Consider the following 18,859-nt stretch of genomic DNA (forward strand, 5'->3'; position numbering starts at 1 on the left):
AAACAGCAGAAACTGGATTCATCAGCCCAGTTCGGGCTTCAGAGAGTAAATGTTTCTGGACCAAAAAACTAACTTCATTTTAGTGTGAAGTTGACTTTTAATAAGGGAGGTGTTTACACTCCTTTTTCCACCAGTTTTTGCAACATGGTATCAAACAAAGCGATTACAGAACTCATTTTAAAACACAGTTGCTTGTGCATTTTTTTTCCTCATGACTATCAAAAAAAGAACTTCACACACAATTTTGTGCAAATTATGATAAAGAGTCAACAAAAAGGCTGAGAAAAAACATGAGGGGCGTTTAGTTTTTTAATCATTAAAGTCTAAGATTGATATATGACGCTGCATCATGAAACAGTTATTTCATAGCCAGAGGGTTTCTGGTTCCAGGCGGACTTGGAGCCATTTCAGTGCGGAGTTTGCATGTTCTCCCTGTGCATGAGGCTTCGCCAGTTACTGTTTCCCTCCCAGAGTACAAAAGAGTAAATGTTAGTTGATGAATTGGCTTCAACACTGTGAGATCCCGAGTGGTCTAGAAGCAAGATGATTAATGCAATGTAGACCAAATATCTGCAGATTTCAAGTGTGTGGACGAGTGTTGTTTCAGAGGTCAGCAGCAGAAGCCAGCAGCCGAAACTCACCTCTTGACATATATGATTAATGCTTGATTATGCTCACCCAGGATGAAAGCTGCAGTTAAAGTAACTCCAAACAAGATTTTCCCCATCTCGACGTGCAGATTTCAGTCAGAAACAAACAAAACAAAGCACGAAAAGCAATTCTTCCGCACACAACTAACAGCTCCTGTCTTTAGGGTGAAGTCAAATCCAGTCACCGTTTTCATGAAGACGGGAGGTTTATAAGGTGCGCCGGGTGTAGGGAGGAGACAAAAGGGGGTCATTCCAATCTTCTGTGGCTCTCAGACAGCAGGTGGTCACTGAGGGAAGAGGCATGCCAAGAATGAATGCTCTCCTGAGATAAAGCTCCTCACTGAAAACTATCAGATGTACCACTGGATCTGTCAGTCAAGAACCACAGATAGCCTTCAACCACTTTATCACACTGTTTTGTCTTGTTATTCGGTGAAATACTTCAAAACATTCTAAATCCTCATGCTGAATATGAAGTGAGAAAGCTTGATTATGCAACGGCAGAAACCTGCAAGAGATTCAGTTTCCACTAAAATCCAGCCTGATTCAAGCAAAAGATCAAATCCTGTAAAATGCAAAATGCAAATAATTGAAAATAGCTTTTTCTTTATACTTAGACTTATTTTATATGAGTTTACTAGTTCCCCGTGCTGCTCTATCAATTCACCAAGAGGATGATGAAGAGCAAACAGACATGGTTGATCATTGTCAGGAGCCACAGGTAAATCATTGTCTCCTCTTTGGGGTCACAATGGTAACAAGCATTTCTACCATGAGCTTGTCTAATACATGCTCAATGATAGTTTCCAAATTAGGAAATTAATTGAATTCATGTTTCTAAATCAAGTTTAATGACTAAAAATGTGGTGGCATATTGATCAGCAATGCAAGTCAGATTTTTCCCAGTAGCTTTTGAATGCATTAGAATCAACTCTCCCTGTTCCCAGGATCTGATTGAGGGATTTGAAGCACCTGTGCCATCATGGCTCTCCTCTTTTGCCTCTGCTTGTGTGCCACATGTGCACCTCTTGTTTCTGTCATACTAGTGTGTGTTGGGCTGAGCCATGCCGAGTCTGCCCGCCCATACCAAGGCTTTTATCAGCTGCTGTTTTGCCTTTGTTGGTCCTGGCTTTGTCCTGTGTCAGCCAACTGGTTTTGTGACAAACTCCTTTGTCGTGGGCCAGTTTACCGGCTGGTGATGGAGGTTTGGAGTTCCAGTGTGTTTGACATCTGCTCCTGCCGACAGTCCCCAGGTGGAGTTGTTGGGGTTTTTTTTTTTTGAGACTGGTGCAGCTCCACCCGACTTCCTTATTTGTCATTCCTCTCCTTCCTCCCTTTGTGTGAACCACACCACACAGTTTTACTGAAGAACCTAAAACAGCCTCTGAGGTTTGACTGTGTGATTGTGTGTCTCCGTGTATCAATATGCATAAAAATGCATTTGGAATATCAGAATAATTGCTTTTGGATTAAAATGAGCCTCCCTCTCCTCCCAATTTGTTTCTGAAAACTGTCTCCTAAGGCTACAAAATATTGGAAAAGTGGGTTGTATTTAGAATTTCTGTGTAGCCTCATAGTTAGTAGTCTGGTGTTCTCAAAAAAAAGCATGATATTTAAAATTGATCAGAAATTACTCATAGCTTTGAATGTGTGTGTGACAGATTTTCCAAGAACCCAGAGCACACCACCCACATGCATTTTTGTCACATGAAGTGAAAAGAATTCAGCCCTGCAAGCAAAAAGTGAGATTTTTGTACATTTGCCTTTTGCTGTAGCGTGAGTGCTGAAACCTGCACGACTGGCTTGAAGTTGGAGGAAAGAAACTCCAGTCCCACACGAGATGTGAATTCCTCCCCAATTAAGAGCCTTCTACTTCTTCTCCTCCTTCTTCTTCTTCTTCTTCAAATTCTCTTCATTGCCAGATTCATCAGAAATCAGATAAGCCGATCTTCTGTTTCTTACAAACAAAGGATATTGCAAAGGGAGCTGGATTGAGGAAGGACTGGTTTATGTCAGAGAGAAGAATGATGAATAGGTGAGCTCCGGGTTACCCAGACAGGTGTTTCAGAAGTTTGACTGCTTCTTTACTATGCCATGAACATTTTAGGCCCACAAAAACAATTCTGATGCCTTGTGGTGAACCATCTTTGTCTGAATTAGAAATGGCTTTTCCTGCTCTGGAGTGAGGAACAAACTGCAGGAGATTTTAACTGCTGTCCATCCTCAAGGTCTGCCAAAGAGACCCAGTCTGCGGTCTTTGACCTTTTCTCATGACTTTAACCCTTTGAAAATGGAGCGTTCTTTCTTTTACAGCGTTCATCCTGTATTGACTACTTCCTGCTTGAGAACAAGTTCCTCCCAACTGTACCTCAGTACGATGCTATCCTGTGAATCGAACATGGCTCAGTGTCCTTTGAGATTCATTTTGAAAATGTTAACAATGAACATGTACCTGGAACTCAAAGATATAGTAGGCTAATTTACGATGAGAATTACTTGTGAAAGTCAAGAAATTATCTTTACCGTACAAAGATTTCTATTTCTGTGCAATAATCTTGATCATGTGAACCGATTCACCACATAATACAAAATAAAGAGTTTGTTTAATCTTTTTAAGAAAAGAAGAATAACATTTTATGGAATGGTTGTGTCATAAGTATTGTGCTAAAGTATTATGCTAAAATAATTTAAATTTGAATAAAAACTAAGCACACTGAGTCTGAGTGCTCAGACGTCTGTCTTAAGTTGTTTCCAGGACCTCGTGATAACACAAAATCGATCAGCATATTGTTTGATTTCATAATATTGTGGTATTTCTATGGCAACTTTTGAGTGAACTAAGGTCAACACTGGATAGATTCAAACAGTTACAAGGTCTCAAACACTTTAGTTGTCACTGTTTGTGTCTGAATATCTCTGAATCATCGCTCTGCCGCACCCCGTCATGCACTTAATGTACTGTGATGCTTCACAGGTCAGATAATAGAAATGAGTGGACAGATCAGCAAACCTCTCTGTTGAGGTAATTTGCTGCTTCGTGGTTTTACCCTCAGAGTACCAGTTAGTCAGTTAGTTGGTGGTTCCCCTTTTTAAAAAGGTTGGCAGGATGGTGTGCTCCAACTATAGGAGGGTCACACTCCTCAGCCTGCCCGGGAAAGCCTATTCCAGGGTACTGGAGAGGAGGATTCGGCCGATAGTCGAAACTCGGATCCAGGAGGAACAATGCGGTTTTCATTCTGGTCTTGGAAACCTGGACCAGCTCTAAACCCTCCATAGGGTGCTTTAGGGCTTGTGGGAGTTCGCCTGACCAGTTCACATGTGTTCTGTGGATTTGGAGAAGGCAAATCTGGAGGGGGTCCGGGTCGGGGACCACAGGATTTCATCTCTGCTTTTTGCAGATGACGTTGTCCTGTTGGCTCCTTCTAACCCGGACCTGCAGCATGCACTGGGGCGGTTTGCAGCTGAGTGTGAAGCGACAGGGATGAGGATCAGCACCTCCAAATCCGAGGCCATGGTCCTCGACCGGAGGAAGGTGGCTTGCCCTCTCCAGGTCGGTGGAGAGACTCTGGCTCAAGTGGAGGAGTTCACATGTCTTGGGGTCTTGTTCACAATTGTGGGAAGGATGGAAGTGAGATTGACAGGCGGATCAGTGAAGCACCTGCAGTGATGCAGTCATTGTAACGGTCCGTTGTGGCTAAGATGACTTGATCTGCTGATCAATCTTCACTCTTACCCTCACCTATGGTCATGAGCTTTGGGTCATGACTGAAAGGACAAGATCCTGGATGCAAGCGCCTGAAATGAGCGTCGTCCGTACGGTGGCTCCCTAATATAAATAAGAATAAATACTGGAAATACACTGATGGGAAGGTGAGAGAGAAGAAGTATCAGGACACAGAGGTCACTGAAAATAGATGATTCACACGATCTTCTGCTCAGACCTGATGTTTTCACTTACTTTGAGCTAATTTGTGACAAAACACACAACAATCACAAGCATTGCTCTTGGCATTATCTGAAATGGAACTACACATATTTTCTGAAATATAAAGGGTTAAACGGATAAATCAGTGTTATACTGTCATACTGTATCACACTCAAGTAACGTTTAACTGCAGTAAAGTTGTTGAATAAGCTGCTCATGCTCAGCAGCATGACTGGTTCAAAGCATGTGAGTGTGAGCCGTTTTAGCAATTGTTAAGAAACTTCCCTGTAAGAAAAGAAAACCTGATAAACCTCATTCTTTCTCGAGGCATGACGACTGAGTGTGACTCTTAAGTGAGCTGCCATTGTTTTAAGAAGAGGCTTTCTTGGCTGGCACAGGTTGCTTCATCCCAAAGTGATCCGTTTCTTGAGAGCGTTCGGTGGACTTCCAACTCAACAATCATGACGAACACCTGGAAAGCGCTGATCATCCTGAGTGCCACGATCGTAGCAGGTGAGTGTTGAATAATGTCAAATCTGTTGGGTGAAAATGCCAGAGCTGATTTCTTAAAACCCCCCCATGGGCTTAAAAGAGTAGGAATCAAGTAAATATTGAAAATGTGGGGTTACAAAACTCTAACCGGTTGTAATGTCAGCTGTGGTTCATGATTTATATCTCATGTGGTTGGTTACATTTGGTCTGGGAGGACTCACAGTGTATAGACTGAGATTTGAATTTATTGCTTCACTTCAAAGACTTTGGCAAAATTTTAAAAGCAGCGTGAAACATTTAGGAGGGGGTTCAGAAAAATAAGTGTTGATTTGTCCTGTGTCCATTGTCTAGTGGTTGAAAATAACTTGATTATTGGCTCACTCTCTTTTAGTTGTACAAATTTGAAGCAGATCGATCCAACTATAAACTACAAGTTAGATGTAACTCAGACCGTATTTTCTAACATTTACTATGCTTAAAAGTATTATTGGGAATGATTGTTCACACAGAAGCATGACTATTGCAAACACTTCAGTCAGAACAGGATCATACTGCAAAACAGTCAATTTATCGCTGAAAACAATCCGCCATTTTTGTCTGTGTTAATTTTTCCTGTGGGTATTGGTGAGTGGCTTTTTAGCCTCTGATGTTGCAGATCTCTTTTTCTCTCACCAGCCTGACTTTGAGGGCAGCAGCCTGAATTCTAACCTGTTTCTTCTGCTTCTTCATCCCCCCCCCCCCCCCCCCCCCCCCCCCCTGTTGAACAGCACACAGTCTGACCTGTAGGTCCTGCTTCATCGGTACATTTTCTACATGCTTCTTTCCCACCGAGGTCAATTGTGACAACGCAACGTCAAGCTGCTTCAGAGGAGAAGCACGTAAGAATAATGCGCAGCACCGTCTTTAGCATGGGGAAGAGGGAAAACTCATCTACACAAACCACACAAAATCAAAAACAACACTATCGACACTCAAAAAAGGGAAAATATGAGTGAAAACAGACATTTCAGGTCATTTGTATCCATTTCAGAGTTATTGATGCTTTCAGTAGTTGTCAAACGATGAAGGAGGGGTTCATGAAGCGCCTTTTTAATTTAACTTATTAGCGATAATCACAGGTTGTTACGTAGACTAATACTTCTTCCTATGATCTGTATGACCATTCTGCGTCTGTGAGCTTTTCCAAGGCGTATTTTACAAAACTGGACATTACAGCTTTACAAATTTGAATTTTAAAAACTTGAAACTTTACAGCGTTGGAATGTGTGTTTGAGCAATAAGTGTTACATGACTGGATGCTTTAAAAAATGAAAAACAACAACAACGGGAGGGCTCAGGCAGTGTTTGGCTGTGACTGAGAATTGTTCTGTAATATATTTTTGAGTCACATAGATAACTGTGTAAAAGATTTTCATATAGCAGCCCAAATGCATCTGAGTGTTTGTGTTTAGATATGTGAGACAGAGAGAAGAGCTGCGCCTGCGATCAGATGACATCGTTTCATACAATCTGGGTTGAGAAAGGCCCGTCTTTGCAGGTCTTTTTCCTCCTGACTTTTTGTCACTAATCTAAGGTTTCTTTGAGGCATTCATTTCATGCCGTCCCTTTAGAACGAACAGGTGATTTATTTCATTACTGTCAATAAGACGTCTGGGCTGATTTGACATTAGCCTGTAGAGAAACTGGTATGTCTTTCACTGTAAAGTCCACTGCAAAGTTAAAACTTTCATGGAAAATATACTAAGTATAGTGACATCCACACCTTTCTGTTTCTTTCAAACTGATGGAAAATCGGTAATGGTAAATAATATCTTTAAACAGCTGAGACTGATCTCACCTGTGCAGGATTTCTGAAACATCCAGTCACACAAAATCTGAGAGGATACAATGTGACGCAATCACAGCTTCATTCAAACCAACAGCAAATAAACTATTTAAAAACATATTTTTTTTCTCCGTGAGCGTCCATGTCTCCCTCAGCTAACACTGACATGCATTGTGCTTGCAGAGTTCAATGCCACTGGATCCCTCTCTCTGCACACCCGCGGCTGCATTGACTCAGACGTGTGCAACGTGACCATAACGGGCTCCATCCTGGGTGCCGGCTACACCAGCAGCTTCACCTGCTGCGGCACAGACCTGTGTAACGGAGCCACGTCCGTCCAGGTCTCCCTGACCGCGGCCCTCTGTGCAGCCATCCTGTCCTCTCTGTGGGGCTTCGGGGAGTTTTAGCCGTTCGTGGCCGAATCCCTCTTTCCCAGGCAGACCTCAGAGGTTTCTGATCAACACGGCCTTGTCTTCATTCATGTGTCCCACCGACTCACACTGGAACAAATAATGTCAGTGAAGCTGTCAGCATCACACATCAATCTGTTTTCTGTTTTATTTCTGTGTGAATTGAAGCTATCTTAATAAATGTCATATTCACCACCTGACTTTTGGAATAAATCCTGTTACTGGAACATTATATTTAAAATGAAGCCTTTCAGGATGTGAAAAAATATTTTAGCAAGTTACAAAATTCCCATGTTTCATGTTAGATTACAAAATATGAAAGCAGTGAGATGAATCCAGAAGAGCCGATACACCCAGGTAATCAAAGAGTTCATCAATTAAAGAGGTCATCACATGAAAAAGGTCAAGTGTTAAATTGGTTTAGTATTTCACAAAACCTACAAACGACATAGACGTGAACACTCTCCAGATGTTTTTCCGGGCCCTCAGACCCTCGCCGTCTTCACAGTGCACCAGCCGACATGAAGTTCCGGGAGGCTGGAGCTGCTTGATGAAATGTCCTCATCAGGTTGTATTTAGCGGATCCCTGCAGCGACGTGAAGTTGCAAACAACCATCAGTCAAAGTGCTGAGCCCTCTGGGTGACCTGATTCATCCTGCTTAACCGCTGTCCTGAAAAACATTTCAACCCCAAAGGTTCCCTCTGGTGCTCACAGCAGGAACTGAAAAGATGTTAAAAATATTCTACGTCATGAGATGCCGTGGAACAAAGTACAACGTGAATGTATTTTGTAATTGTTCAGTTGCCAAATGCTTTTTGGGAAGAAATATTGTATTTTATTGTAACTTCAGGACATCACAGGGTGCCTGAGAAAAGGGGAAAAAAAGACCTTGAAACGGTGCTAAAAGCCTGCCTATACTGACAAGCTTGACTTTTCTGTCCTGAATACTTTCAAGAAGGTCTAAATATTTTCAATATTTCCTTTTTTAAAATGCTGATTGAAGTTTTCAGGCTTCTGATCACTGATGCGTTTCACCTGTGCCTGAGTGTGTGATCGTCTTCACCTGCTGGCTGTGGTTTATAGAGGGGCTCCGCTGTGTGTTCTGGTTGTCCATTCAGGTGGTTTGTGTGCGCAGCACTCCAGTGACTCAGTCTGTGTTTATTTAAATTTCCAGCGTCTCCTTATGTTTCCCCTGTGATGTCGTCTACTTTATTTTCAGTCCGCTAGGCGTTTGGTTGAAAGATGAGCTTCTGTTACACCTATAGCCATATCAAACATCAAATCGTCTCCTGAGCCAAACCTAGGATCAAAGTGTTTTCCTACAGAAGTCAGTTGTGTGTGGAGATACAGGAGCCCAACAAATAAGTGTGTTTCTCAGTGTTTCCCATTTCAATGTACCAAAAAGCACCATATTGAAGTTCAGACTCTCTCAGTACCAGGGTCACGTGTTCTGGCTGCTGGTACTCAGGAAGTAAATCGGGTTTATTTTAGTTTTTCCCCCAACTTCTTCGAAGTGTGGACAACAAAGAAAGGCAAGGTTTAGATTGAGGAATGAACCTCCAACATCACCAAACCCTTCGAGCTGTCTTCAACAGCTTTTGACACAAAACTGGAAAAACTGAAAAATTTGAGCCACTTTGAGGTTTTCAAATAATTATCAATGAAAGGAATAAGATGAATGTGAAAATAAGAATTTACCAACAAGATCTGTATGACAATCACAATGAAAGAACGTCTGCTGTTAAATCACTGAGTCTCTCGGCGTGCCAAAAAGTGTAAGTGTCAATTTATTTTTTCTTGAACATGTAAAAAAAAATGTATCCTTAACATCAGAACAGGTGCAACCCTTGACGTCGACATAAACCCACAGTAACAAGATCATAGCAATAAGTGGGAGAGTGTTACGGATTAAAAAAATAAAATGTATTAAAACAGCTTAATGTGAAACCACATCAGTGTGAAAAGGTGTTATAACTAAGTGTTGCATGCAGAGTGTTCAGTGGAAATGAAATCTGAAAGCAAGGCTGTAACTTTCAAAAGACATTAAAATATCCTCAACAGTAAAACAAGAGGAAACAATGGACGCTAACATCAGTGAGAGCAGAGCCCAGTCACTGAGAACGGCAAAATGATATGCCAGATCTCCCTCAAAAAGTAAAAAAACACAACCATCTTAAAAAAAAACTAGAATTTGGCACTCAGAGAGTGCAGACCTCTGCCACAGGTCAAATCGGTCACCGAGCCGCGCCGCATGCCGCACGCCCCCTGTCGGCGGGGCTGCTCAACTAAGTGAAAGACTGCCCTATCTCTCAATGATAAAGAATCCTTTAAAAAATTCCTGGATCCAGACAGTGATCCGGATCATCGACAAAATTTAATGGATTCTAAGTTAGCCCAAGACCCACCTTTCCATAAAGTTTCATTGCAATCCGTCCATTACTTTTTCCGTAATGTTGCTAACAAACAAACCAACAAACCGAAGTGATTCCATAACCTCCTTGGCGGAGGTAATTAATGTATAAAAGAAGAATACATTTAACAGGATTACAAACAGGTATGTTGTCAGCAGTTAGTTCAATTTGCTTCTTCTTCCGGGACTTCCTCTGGACTCTTCACATCATCTCCGTCAGGCGTCTCAGCAGTTGTTTCTTCTGTGGAGGATAAATAAAATGTTATTCCCATCAGGGATTCTCCTGCTCTGTCACTTATGCAGAGTTAGTACGTCAGCGGTACCTGTTCTGGTCGGATTCTGCCGCGCGGCGGTGGCGGCTTTAATGTCTTCAATGCTGCACCTCTCCACCATGACCTTCACCACCTTGGTCACTTGTGGGTGTTTGGCTATGATTAAGGCCTCGTCATCTGAGCTGCTGCCTGAAGGATCTCAAACAGGATCACAGAACTTCAGCATGAATAAATCAGATATTAACTGCTTTTAAAACTCTCTATGTCAGCTGTAAGAGTCAACAGTTAATCTCAAACACATGATTTTGGACTGTGAGAAGAAACCAAAGTCCTACACAAAAACAAAACCCACCTTTCTGTAATTTGTTTTTACTTGTAGTTGTGTTCTTCTTTCTTGAAGCCCTTCGTTTCCTCACTGAGGACGACGGCTCGATGTCTGAGCTGTGGCTGGAAGTGTCAACATACCTGACTGCAAACAAACACAAGCGAGTTCAGACGTAGCAATGAGCCTCCGGTGGTTTGAAGGTTTCCATAGTTTGACTCCTACCTCTGAACATCGCCGCCGTCCTCCTGGATTTGAGAACTGTGCTTTCAGACGTCACGGCGGACGGCTTCTGCTTTGGTCGGGACCGTGGCTTCGTGACCGTTTTACTCAGCGGTTCGTCGTCCGAGCTGCTGTTTCCATCCTGAGACGCTGAAGATTGAAGAGTAAATCTGTTACAATCACTCACTTAAACAAAAAAAAAAAAAATTGCAGCATTTCACAACTTGATAATTTCAAACTAACCAAATTAGTTCAGTAATAAACAGTTTACCACCTTTGTTTAGCAAAGCAGCCAGTCACCTTTCAGGAATTCGTACGTACGTTTATTGGCTCCTTTCCTTGTTGTTGACGTCTTTCGTCCTTTAGGAACATTTGTCTTCTTCTTCTTCTGGATTGAAGCCAGCGGCTCATCGTCTGAGCTGTCGCTGAAACTCTCCACATAGTTGACTATGAACAGCGGGAAAAGAGGAATTATTGTTAAAATATTTTTTTATCTCACCAAATTTATGCTGTTAAGGGTTAAACTCAAACTCCAGACATCCGAGTATCATTTAAACCTGTGAACAGATATTACAGAAAATCAAGTCATGTATCAAGAAAGTGAAGAGCACAATAAAGAAGCTGCTCACCTTTCTGTGATTTTTCTGTACGTTTGTTTGCTCTTGTCTCCTTGTTTGACGACTTTTGCGATTTAGAAACTTTTGAATTCTTCTTTTTCGCAGCCAGCGGTTCATCGTCTGAACTTCTCTCTTCATCTGAAGATTCTGTGGAAGAAAAAGAGTTGAGCTAAATACAGTTTCTTTGTGTTTTGCAGTTTTGATGTTAAGCAAATTGTACTCATGATTTATTGAGAACAATTTTTTTTTTTTTTACAGGCCCGATTATACGGCCTCTTTCTCAGAAGTCAGAATCTAATGCTTCAGTAATTCATACATACGTATTGTTGCTTTGCTTTTGGGGGTTTTCTTGGCTGATGAGGCATTTTTCTTTATTGAAGCATTTGCCGCCATCTTCTTCTTTTTTGCAGCCAGTGGTTCATAATCTGAGCTGCCGTCTTCCTCTGAAGATTCTGTAGAAGAAAAAGAGTCGAGCTTGAGACAGCAGGGTTTTTTTAGAGTGTGGAGTTTTGACATAAAGCACACGGGACTCGTTATTTAATGAGAAAATAATTCAGAAATGATTGTTATTCTTTAATGAATTCACTCACTCAAGAACACTGTCACTGACCCAGTTAACACCGTTTCCCTCTAAACAGTCAGAATGATGTGATGCTTCAGTAATTCATACATACGTTTTGTTGCTTTGCTTTTCGCAGTTTTCTTGGCTGGTGATGCATTTTTCTTTTTTGAAACCTTTGCCGCCATCTTCTTCTTTTTTGCCGCCAGCGGTTCATAATCTGAGCTGCCGTCTTCGTGTGAAGATTCTGTGGAAGAAAAAGAGTCGAGCTTGAGTGATCGACACAGCCGGCTTTGATTAAAGTGTGGAGTTTTGATTCATATCAGGATTATGTTAAAAGACTGTACCTCATTTCTTAAGAAAATATGAATTCAGAAATGAATCAAGAATAAAAAATAAAGTGAATGATGGTTTAATTAATACACTCAATTTTATTAAAGGTCCATTTACACTCTCCTTCCAAACAGTCAAAGTAATCTAGAGCTCTGTACGTGCGTTTTGCCGTCTTGCCTTTTGCAGTTTTCTTGGCTGGTGATGCATTTTTCTTTTTAGCTGAAAGCGGTTCATCGTCTGAGCTGCCGTCTTCCTCCGAAGATTCTGTGGAAGAAAAGAGTGGAGCCAGATACAGCAGGTTTCTTTATCTTGTGACGTTTTGACATCAAGCACCTGGAACTCGTCATTTAATGAGAATATATTACTTTATAAATGAAAAATAAAAACAATGTGATTGATTCGTTAATAAATGCACTACCTTGAGAACACTGTCACACACCCAGTTACACCGTTTCCCTCTAAAAAGTCAAAATGATGTGACGCTTCAGTAAATTATACATACTTGTTGAGGCATTGCTTTTCGCAGCTTTCTTGGCTGGTGATGCAGTTTTCTTTTTTGAAACATTTGCCGCCATCTTCTTCTTCTTTGCCGCCAGCGGTTCATCGTCTGAGCCGCCATCTTCGTCTGAAGAGTCTTGGAGGAAAGTAACTATTAGATCCAGCAGGTTTGTGTTGGTTGGGGAAGTTTTTATGGGTTTATTTGGGATATACTGTATATAATAGTCATTTATAACATTTTCCCCTAATTCTTGGAATGCTCAGTAAACCAACAAACTCATAATTTCATCAGGCAAACATTTATCAATGAACTGATTTAAGAAGAAAGTAATGAGGTGCAGCCCTAATGAAAGACGTTCATATAAAAACAGATGTTTGTTCCATCAATTCCTTCTCACTACTCTGATGAAAACGCTCCCACCTTTCAGCCTTTTCCACGCACCTTTGTTTGTTGCTGTTTTCTTGTTTACTGAAGAGTTTTGCGCTTTTGTGTTCTTCGTATTTTTCGACAGCGGTTCATCGTCTGAGTTCTCCTCTTCATTGGAAGACTCTGTAGCAAAGTAAGTTGAGTTCATGTGTGAAATACAGCAGGTTTCCTTTGGTCGAGGTTTATATAATAAAACGAGACATTTTAGGAACATTTCACTTCTTTCATCGTTTATCAGTATTTCTCACCATCCTCTTGTGAGGTTTTTCACTAGTGTGTACGTACGTTGTTTTGTTGGGGTTTCGTTTTGCTCTTCAGGAAGATTTGCCTTCTTTTCACCCTCTGAGCTTTCGTCCATGTCTGAAGACTCTGTGGAAGAAAAACTAAGGTCAAGCTAAACATTTACTGTTGTTGACAGATTGATCATAATTATCCTACTAAAGGTTAGAGGCACCCCTTTTCAAACCGCCATGTTCATTAAAGCAGCCACCCCTCCTCCAACTTGTGCGTACTTTTATTTGTTGCTTTTTTCCTGTTGGAAGTCTTTCGTCCTTTAGGAACATTCGTCGTCTTCTTCTGTTTGACTGAAGCCAGCGGTTCATCGTCTGAGCTGCCGCTGGATCTCTCAACAGGGTCAACTGCAAAACGGGGAGAAACAAGCCGCTGCTGTTAGAAGACGTTTCTGCACCTGTGAGTATTTCTGATGCAGAAGCCACTCACCTTTCTGTGATTTCCCAGTGCGCGTATTTGTCCTTCTCTTACTTGCTGAAGGGTTCTGCTTTTTGGACACATTAGTATTCTTCTTTCTCTTGTCGTCTGAGCTCTCACCTTCTGTCGCAGAGTCTGGAAGAAGAATAAGCTTGATGTAAGTGTCCGATACCGCAGGTTTTACTTATTGGTTTAAACAAAATAAAGCTGCATTATATTTCCTTGGTACACGTTTTTTGTTTTTGTTTGTTTATCATTTGTACCGTTCTTTTTTTCATCCAGCGGTTCATCATCTGAGTTTTTCTCTTCATCTGAAGTCTCTGTGGACAGAAAAGAGTCGAGCTCAATACAGCCGGTTCATTCTTTAAATAAACGTTGGCTACAGATCCAGTTAACACTGTTTCCCTCTAAACAGTCAAAATAATCTAATGCTTCAGTAATTCATACATACGTTTTGTTGCTTTGCTTTTCGCAGCTTTCTTGGCTGGTGATGCATTTTTCTTTTTTGAAACATTTGCCGCCATCTTCTTCTTTTTCGCCGCCAGCGGTTCATCGTCTGAGCCGCCGTCTTCGTCTGAAGATTCTGTGGCAGAAAAGAGTCGAGCTTGAGTGATCAATACAGCCGGCTTTGATTAAAGTGTGGAGTTTTGATATCAAGCAGGATTTGTTTAAAGACCTAACCTCGTTCCTTAAGAATATATGAATTCAGAAATGAATCATGAGTGAAAATTATGCAGAAATCTGGATCTGGAGGTAATTTGTGACTAAATACACAATAATAAGTGATGGACCGATTCCTTAAATGCTAAATAAATCACAAAGCACACAACATTTCAGGGAATTTTATAGCTGAGAGTGTTGATCTGGTTAGTCCAAGACACTGCAGTCTCACTTATAGCTTATATCCTTCACCCAGACAGTAATAATAATAATAATCAATAATGAAAACAATTGTCAGCTGTAGCCAGTTTCATAAAGAATCCCCTCACTTTCCAGTAACCGGTCTGTCCGTTTCTCCTTTGTAGCAACATCTGCATTCTCTGTTGCTGCCAGCGGTTCATCCTCCGAGTCGGCATGTTCATCTGAAGACTCTGCTGAAGAAAAGAGGCGTCAAGCTCAAGTTTATAAAGCAGCGTTTCTGCTGATTGTGGAGTTTTTACCCGAGTAAAACTAGAAATTGCAGCTTCATTTCAGTAGCTTTGATAAACATTTGACAATTTTTCTTCCAGTTTACAGACCAAACAACTTAACACAATAGAGGAAACCTGACAGATTCAACAGTCGTAATACAAAGCGAGTGGGAGTTGCAATCAATTGCGCTCTTATGAAAGGGTGTTTATAGGGTCAATTACACTGATTTCTTGTGATTACCTTACTGATGATAGATATATTCACTTTTTGGAACAATCGTTGAGTAGTTTGTACGTACGTTTTGTGGCCGTCTTCTTGTCTCCCGAAGCCTTTTCCTCTTTAGGGATATTCTTGGTCTTTTTGGACGCCAGCGATTCATCATCTGAGCTGTCACTGAATGTCTCAAGATAGTTAACTACGGACGGAAAATAAACAGGAATTAGGCTTGAAGCAGTGCGAGAAAATTCCCTTTATTAATTTTACTCCTACCTTTATTCATCGCTGAAGTCCTCCTGGATTTGACGGACGGAGTTGGTTTTTCAGACGCCAAGTCGGATTTCTTTCTCTTTTGTTGTGACTGTGCTTTTTTGGCGGTTTTACTCAGAGGTTCATCATCTGAGCTGTTGTCTGAATCTGGAGACTCTGAAAGAAAAATATGCGCAAGTCTTCCTTCAGCATGAGTTAATTCTTTCAGTTGATTACACTTTTTACAAAATTCTGTCATTTTAAAGACCAAAGAAGAAGTTCCAGCTCTGTGAAGTTACATTCAGGCTGTTTCTTATGTTCTGCACTGTTGGTCAGGCTAAAAATACATCTTCCTGCATTTCAGGGTAATCGACAATTAACACGAGCCAGTCTAATGTTAAAGTCACTCACTTTTCAGAGTACCTTTTGTACGTTTTGGTGTCGTCTTTCTCTTGTTTGCTGAAGACTCATTCTTCCTCTTCATAGCTGCTAGAGGTTCATCGTCCGAACTTCCCTCTTCATCCGACATCTCTGAAGAAGGGAAACAGACGGAAATGTGCAGTACGGTCTGTTACTGCTGGTGTTTATGTCATGTTTATGGAGTGTTTAAATTATCTCAACTTTCTTTGTACCAACAGTAGATTTCTTTGCTGATAATTGTGTTTTCGTCCGTTTGGCATTTTTTTCTTGGAGGCTCAGTGTAATCAACTGTAATCACTCTGTGACACTCCTTCAATATCAGATACTGTCCAGTTTTTGTGTCTTCAATAAGACGTCACAACCCAGTGAGACAGAGGCATAAAAGAAAACATGTTGGACAGCATCGGGGACGGGGGTTCTGGGTATCGACAGTGTCAACATGCTGACTATCAGAAAACTGTCACTGCATTTTGAAATCATGTTTAGCCCTCCAGCAGAGGCCAGTTCAGCTGTTTTAACAGCATTAAGGTGCTTGTACACCTGAGACAGAAGCTTCTTTGCCGTGTGGTCATGTGCCAACCTGCTTTTTTATTCGTGCCATTGGATTTGGGTGGTTTCTTTTCGGTCATCTTCTTAAGTTGCACAAAAGCTGGTCTCATCTTTGCTGGCGGCTCATCAGCTGAGTTATCCTCCAAAGCTACAAAAGACACAGAAATACGCTTTGACTTAAAATCAAAACAGAACAAGAGTTCTGTGGTCTCTTCAGTCATGTTCATATCATCTCTGTGCTCTTTGAATTACCTTCAGAGTTTGAGTTCAGGCTGCGAGTGTTGCCACGAGACTTTTTTCCATTTCCGCCTGACAGTAACGTTGACAGAGGGACGAATTCTTCAGAGCTGTTGCTTTCCTTCCCTGATCAATCGGAGACAGTAAGATGAACATCATAAAAAAACAAAAAACAAAAAACAGATCACCACTTGTTTCATTTTATTCTACAATGTTTAGTGCACACTACTTTTTGAATTGTTATTGCTCCATTTCATTGTTTATTCCTGTTAGTTCTGCCTTTGTAACTAATGAGTGCTGTTTTTTCTGCTATTACATGTTGATTATCTGATTGTTGTAAACTTTGTAAAATGAGTATACATAGATTATAACTATGTTCATATTTATTATTGCTGTTGTTGTGTCCTCAGCATATACCATATATACTGGCGCTCATATAGATATATAGCAAAGACAATTCCCACAGTCTCACACAAAATTAACTTATTTTGTCGACAGAAATTCTTGAAATCCAATTTCATTTGAGTGGATTGGGCAAGTAAATTAATAATGCCATAATAACCTTTAAACTTGAAATGTAAAGTTTTGATTTGTACTGGCCCAGAGAATACATGATGCAAATGTCTGTGATGAAAATTATCTAAATTTTTGCAAAACCAAACAACTTACTACCAAAAATGACTACAATCATCATAAATCTACTTTTAATTTTTTTTTTTTTTTCTGATGCAAAATACAGTGAATTGCACACAAAAAAATATAAAAACTTATCTGCTAGCTGTTATATTTTCCACGTTTTTAGCTACATTATTATACTCTTTGGCGAATTCCAGTGGCAAAATCCGGAAGTGACGCCATCACTGCACCTAGCTTCTCTAAAAACAGACATAGCGGAGATTACGGAGATGAACATTAGCCATAGTTTGAACGCTGCAATAAGTAAAGTTATAGCCAGAATACCAAGTATTACAACAATCAAGCAAGAGCAAGAGTCTGCACTTGTTGAGTTTCTAACAGGAAAGGACGTTTTCGCGTGTCTTTGCGTGTAAAGAAACTAAAAACATGACGTTTTTGATTTGAAGCGTTGATTGGCGGACGTGCGCTGTCAGTCAAAGGAGTAACCGACACTCCCTGCACGAAGTTTGCGTTGCCTTTCCCCCAGACCCACATTAGCTCCACAACCCAAATGTGGAGTGGGCGGGGCTGGTTCACGGGGCTAGGTTGGACCATGGACGGGCCTTGTTTTGGTCCGCGGGACTTACGTTGGACGCCCCTGTTCTAAGCGGGTGAATTGCTAGCTAACTTAGCTGTTAGCCGTGTGATTCAGATAACTGATTCTCCCGCTTCTTGTGGGGCGAGGGTGTTTGGAATACCTGGAGAGTCGTGAACGCGAGCAGGGCAGATAACGGTACTGAAATCCATTTTGGCAGCTCGTGCGAGGCTCTGGTTACGCTCCTCATCCGAACTTCGCTGCTAGCTTCCTCTCGATCTATTGTTGGCTGAGTTCACGGGTCGCTCCGGCTGCTCCCGGTCATTAGCTGAACGGCGTCCCGCTCGGGTGAGCTGCCGGCTGCAGGTCCGGTCCCTGCCGTGCAGAGAGCCACCGGGTCGGTTTGAGGACCCGGTTCTGCTTCGATCAGAGACGTGACAGACGGTCCAGATAATCAGCTTCACGCTATCTTCCGCTTCGGTTTTTGGAGGAAGGCGCTGAGGCCGAACGTGAAAGAAGCTCATCACCTCATTGGTCCACACGCAGGCCGACGTCTTACGTCACAGGCCCTGTTTTTTTTCCCCCCTCCTGTAAATCTTTATTTTAGCACATCTACAACGGTACAAAAGTACATTCAGTGAACAATAACAATTTTACTAAGGATGGAATATAATATAACATAACTAAGCAGTGACTGGTGTAACAACACATTAATAGAAAAACAGCAAACACACTGTTTGCTGGGTTGAGTTAGTCTGGTCACAGGAATGAAGTGTCTGCTGAAATGTACTTGGTGGTATGAGTCTGCTACCGTACATTGTAAATAACAGATCCTTCCATCCATTCCAGCTTCTTTGCTTCATGAAACCCGGGCTCTTGGGACACTGCAGCAGGTCACAGCTGATTTTGGGAGGGAGGCAGGTAAAATCCTGCAGAGGTCAACAGGTCGGCAGATTGGAGAGAGGCAGTCAAACACATGCCTGGATTCACAAGCCTCAAAGCCTCTAAGATCAGTGTTTCCCAATCTTTTTCTTCCGGGACGAAAATGTTTACCATTGTGAAATTCTACATGAAATGCAGTTTGTTAGATATTATAATTTATTTTATGTTTTATTTAACCTTCATTTATACAGGTTATCCCATTGAGACCCAGGGTCTCATTTACAAGAGAGACCT

The 18,859-nt window shown here is 41.4% G+C and overlaps 2 protein-coding genes across 5 annotated transcripts; one reads left to right on the forward strand and one right to left on the reverse strand.

Moving 5' to 3' along the window:
* Positions 1-4,921: 4,921 nt before the first annotated feature.
* Positions 4,922-7,502, forward strand: LOC115409884 (protein Bouncer-like). The gene is made up of 3 exons (XM_030121176.1): positions 4,922-5,088; positions 5,835-5,945; positions 7,076-7,502. Exons 1-3 carry the CDS (start codon positions 5,037-5,039, stop codon positions 7,297-7,299), a joined length of 387 nt encoding a protein of 128 aa, XP_029977036.1. The 5' UTR covers positions 4,922-5,036; the 3' UTR covers positions 7,300-7,502.
* Positions 7,503-9,690: 2,188 nt separating this feature from the next.
* Positions 9,691-18,177, reverse strand: LOC115409528 (nucleolar protein dao-5-like). Of its 4 annotated transcripts, none has more exons than XM_030120756.1 (23): positions 17,847-18,177; positions 16,489-16,599; positions 16,268-16,384; positions 15,691-15,798; positions 15,292-15,444; positions 15,101-15,217; positions 14,661-14,765; positions 14,123-14,254; positions 13,935-13,991; positions 13,684-13,806; positions 13,476-13,601; positions 13,249-13,332; positions 12,979-13,086; positions 12,541-12,672; positions 12,216-12,302; positions 11,821-11,952; positions 11,467-11,598; positions 11,159-11,293; positions 10,851-10,976; positions 10,533-10,679; positions 10,338-10,454; positions 10,037-10,183; positions 9,691-9,954 (listed from the first exon to the last, which is right to left on the reverse strand). In XM_030120756.1, exons 1-23 carry the CDS (start codon positions 17,893-17,895, stop codon positions 9,878-9,880), a joined length of 2,622 nt encoding a protein of 873 aa, XP_029976616.1. In that variant the 5' UTR covers positions 17,896-18,177; the 3' UTR covers positions 9,691-9,877. The 4 variants fall into 4 exon arrangements, with proteins under 4 accessions (XP_029976616.1, XP_029976614.1, XP_029976615.1 ...); XM_030120754.1 differs by having other exon boundaries at positions 14,661-14,762; positions 15,679-15,798; XM_030120755.1 differs by having other exon boundaries at positions 10,037-10,174; positions 15,679-15,798.
* Between the last annotated feature and the right edge of the window lie 682 nt (positions 18,178-18,859).

Source organism: Salarias fasciatus, chromosome 22 (assembly GCF_902148845.1).
Source record: "Salarias fasciatus chromosome 22, fSalaFa1.1, whole genome shotgun sequence".
In the NCBI taxonomy this organism is placed as follows: domain Eukaryota; kingdom Metazoa; phylum Chordata; class Actinopteri; order Blenniiformes; family Blenniidae; genus Salarias; species Salarias fasciatus.